Below are 3,550 nucleotides of genomic sequence, written 5' to 3'. Positions count from 1 at the left end.
TTGTTTAAAGTAAACACAGCTCATTTAAATGATGTGTAAACGGATTACTGTCATCATTAAAAGAAAATAAAGTGGGGAAAATCATAAAATATATAATATAATATTAATATTTCATAATAGTATTAAACGATCATAATGGTTGACGTGTTCTCAAAACTCGATTTACTAAGCTTTTATGTGAAACCAAGTAATTTTTTAATCCAAAATATAAATTACCACCCTTATACGTTAATATATGAACATATTAACTTTCAACGGAGAACGAAGCAATGGTTGTAACATCTTTTGCAAGCCCAAAGGAAGTAACATTTTGGGTCAGAAGATTCAAGAATTTCCAATGTGTTGGTGTTAATAGTAGTGCACATGCTCAAAATGCTAACAATATGAAAACCATTTCCACGCTTGGTTAAGTTTATGGATTGTAAGTAAGCTTAAAACCAAGTTTGACATTCCCGGAATAAATAATAAGATGAGATATGCGAAAGGCATCTTTTTAGCAAAATCAGCCACGATTGGTGTAATCACAATGAAAGGACGGCACCAGGAAGCGGTGAGATCCACAACCTATCTGCTGATTTTTAGCAAAATCAGCCAAGTTTATGTAAATAACTAAATATGTGTTATTCTCACTGTTCGTTCGGTTTACTCTCTACAACCGAAAAATTATCTGAATCTTGGGGTAGTTTAGATGATGAATTCACACACGAGTTTGCCATTCAGAAAAACTTGCTTTCAAACCCGACCCTTCTTCCCAACTGGCCCGAATACTACAACCTCAGAGCACTACCCTTGTCTAGCCCGGCTGCCGACATCCTTTCACACCCGTTAACCGTTTATTACATCCTAATGGCACTTAGTGTCATTTCCAAGAATCTTTTACTCAAGGGTAAAGAAGTCATTTTACACTACATTGGACCCGAAGAGGAGCTAGATTGGATGCCCGTATTCACAGAGACAAGTCATATATTTAATGGCATGGGAAACGTGCAAATAGTGATGGTGGGTCCTGTGGTCCCGACAAACTTATCCTGTTTGACTTTGGGAATTGAAAGCCGAGTGCGTGTGAACCTTGTAAGGGGAATTTACCAAGAGGAAGCACCTTATTTGCCTCCTCCACATGTTGTTGTCGGTTTGAACAGTGGATTTGATATTAGGAGTTTTTTCAGGGTCAAACTATGCAAAAATGGTAATAAGTGAATTAAAGATTTAAGGGAGGGGGATGCTAAACATGGCATTTCAATTAGCTTAGATAAACAAAATGAATGCAAACCTGCAAAAGGTTAATTAAAGTGGATTTGGCTTGACGAATCCTACCAATTTTCCGACAAAGTGAAGCAAATTTCAGCCAGGTTTCACTGTCTTCGGTAGGAGGTAATACAAGTGACCTGACTGCCAAAAGAGCTTGCCAAACCTAAGATATAAAAAAACTTAATAACCTTCATCAGATATGCAAAGCATCTAATTCACAAATCTGTGGTATAATCAGACAAACATATTAAGTGATGCGTGTTCCAATACTTTGACTGCATACCTCAACGTTTCGTTTTGTGCCTTTAATCCGATCGTTTCACATGTTACGAATGAGTGTTCTTCCCCCCTCAGCAACAGAGCTGCCAATTGGAAGAGTACAGTAATCACTGACCTGCTACAAACAAAAATAAAAAGAATACCATAATTCAGAACAAATATTCAGCTAAAGCAGCAACAGGGCAAAAATTAGAAAACATTCAAAAAATAACTCCTCTAACTCTGATAACTATTGAACACGAACCATACTACTGTACGCTCGTTCATAGCTTTCAAGGACCAATACATGATAAAATTATCAGAACATGAATCTGAAAACCGTTCTAAAGTGCTTTTTATGTTATTAACAACCGCATGCCTTTGTGAAGAACATTCACTTATAAATGTAACGGGCTCATACCAAACAGATATATAAGATACAACATAGAAGATAAACTAACCAATGCAGAACAATTAACTGCATTAGATCGTTATAACAATCACAACTTTAGCATGTTACATTACAACCAATTTTCCAACAATCTTAAAGACAATTAATTTCAGCCTCTCCACAACCAAATCTTGATGAACCCAATCGTGTACTCCTTTATTTTTCTGAAACACCAACACATATAAAGAAAACCAAGGTTTATTATAATTATTATATCCATAGCAACATCTTTTTATAGTCCTCCATTGTATTATATGAATGTTATTATATATATTCCAGCAATTATTCTATTTAGACAAATACAATTTAAAAGGGATATTCGAACAAAATATATTATTAATAACTGACAGTTTGATTGCATAGAGTCAAACTGTATGTTATAGTATAAGTTGCAAAAGAAATCTAAGGCAGTTAGACATCCTTATTCTTTTTTTGATATCCAAGTAAAACTTTTACAACAGCCATAACCCATCGGGTTCAAATCGTCTGCTGCTGACCTGCCGTTAAGAAAAAAAGTGAAGATGGAAGGGAAACGACTGAACACACATCTACCGGTTGTATGGTTGCGACGATTGTGTGGAATCACATTATTCGTTGACGTAAGGTCCCCCTATTTTTAAAACAAAGGATTTTGTGTGGTTTTTGGGTTATTGATTAACAATTAAGCCGGTTATTGGTCATCATGGTTAAAACCGATTGTTCCATTATCCGATTAGTAACCGCTTTTAACATGTCTAAAAAGTAAAAACATCTAGCCTATGAAACCAATTTTTTATTAACGGAACTGGTTAACCAAAAAACAGGTTACAATAGGCAATTTTTTTTAAATCATATAAATACATCATATATAAAAAAAACTCAATAAAGTGCTCTTTTTATTTATTTTTAATTTTTAGAATTAGCTAAATATAATGTCGTTATAAAAAATGTGAATACATTTTATTATTTGATATATAATTAACATGAAATTAAAACAATTAATCATAGAACTATAAAAACAAACAGTATGAAAATATTTAACTATATATTTCGAATAGATTATAAGGATGTTCGCGATTTTGATGACTTGACTGTATGAAAATATATATTTATTTTATTTAGAGAAGTTAGTTTGTTCTAAAAGCTGAAACATAACCAAATTCAGAACCTAGGCAAACGATCATATTTCTTGATCTTTAATATCAAACAAAAAAACCCAATAACTAATGACACACTAACAACTGCTGTAACTTAATCAACAAAGACATAAAGTCCCATTATTTGGTCGACTAACTGATGCATAATACAAACACATACGTAAAATCAAAGCTAGCCATAGGGCTCTAACAACTAAAAACACAAAGCATTGTCTGTTTATCGAAGCTTAAGGTGCGTCAACACGTTTTATAATAATAATACAATTGAAGCATCGAAATTATCTGGATTAAAACATCGAAATTAACTGCAAATAATGAGAGAAAATGAACCTGTCAACAACTTATTACTTTTGGATTAAAATACTTCATAGCACAGGATCTGATACATTTAAACAAAGTAACCTGTAAGCAATTACCACCCTCTATTCCGACACAATAATATTATTCTTCAATGCTT

General features: G+C 33.3%; 1 protein-coding gene across 1 annotated transcript; it reads left to right on the top strand.

The window, feature by feature from the left end:
• Positions 1-615: 615 nt before the first annotated feature.
• LOC143567293 (uncharacterized) lies at positions 616-1,197 on the top strand. The gene has a single exon (XM_077053751.1). The coding sequence runs from the start codon at positions 616-618 to the stop codon at positions 1,195-1,197; it is 582 nt and encodes a 193-aa protein (XP_076909866.1).
• The last annotated feature ends 2,353 nt before the right edge of the window (positions 1,198-3,550 follow it).

The sequence above is a fragment of the Bidens hawaiensis genome, unplaced genomic scaffold (assembly GCF_021521415.1).
Source record: "Bidens hawaiensis isolate Kalapana, Puna unplaced genomic scaffold, B.hawaiensis_p1.1 tig00023305_1, whole genome shotgun sequence".
Classification (NCBI taxonomy): Eukaryota; Viridiplantae; Streptophyta; class Magnoliopsida; order Asterales; family Asteraceae; genus Bidens; species Bidens hawaiensis.
Note: the sequence above shows the minus strand (reverse complement) of the source record. Positions and strands in the feature narration are given on the sequence as shown.

Excerpts from the sequence above, each read along its gene's own strand:
- LOC143567293 (XM_077053751.1), top strand. The coding sequence starts at position 616 with ATGTGTTATTCTCACTGTTCGTTCGGTTTACTCTCTACAACCGAAAAA.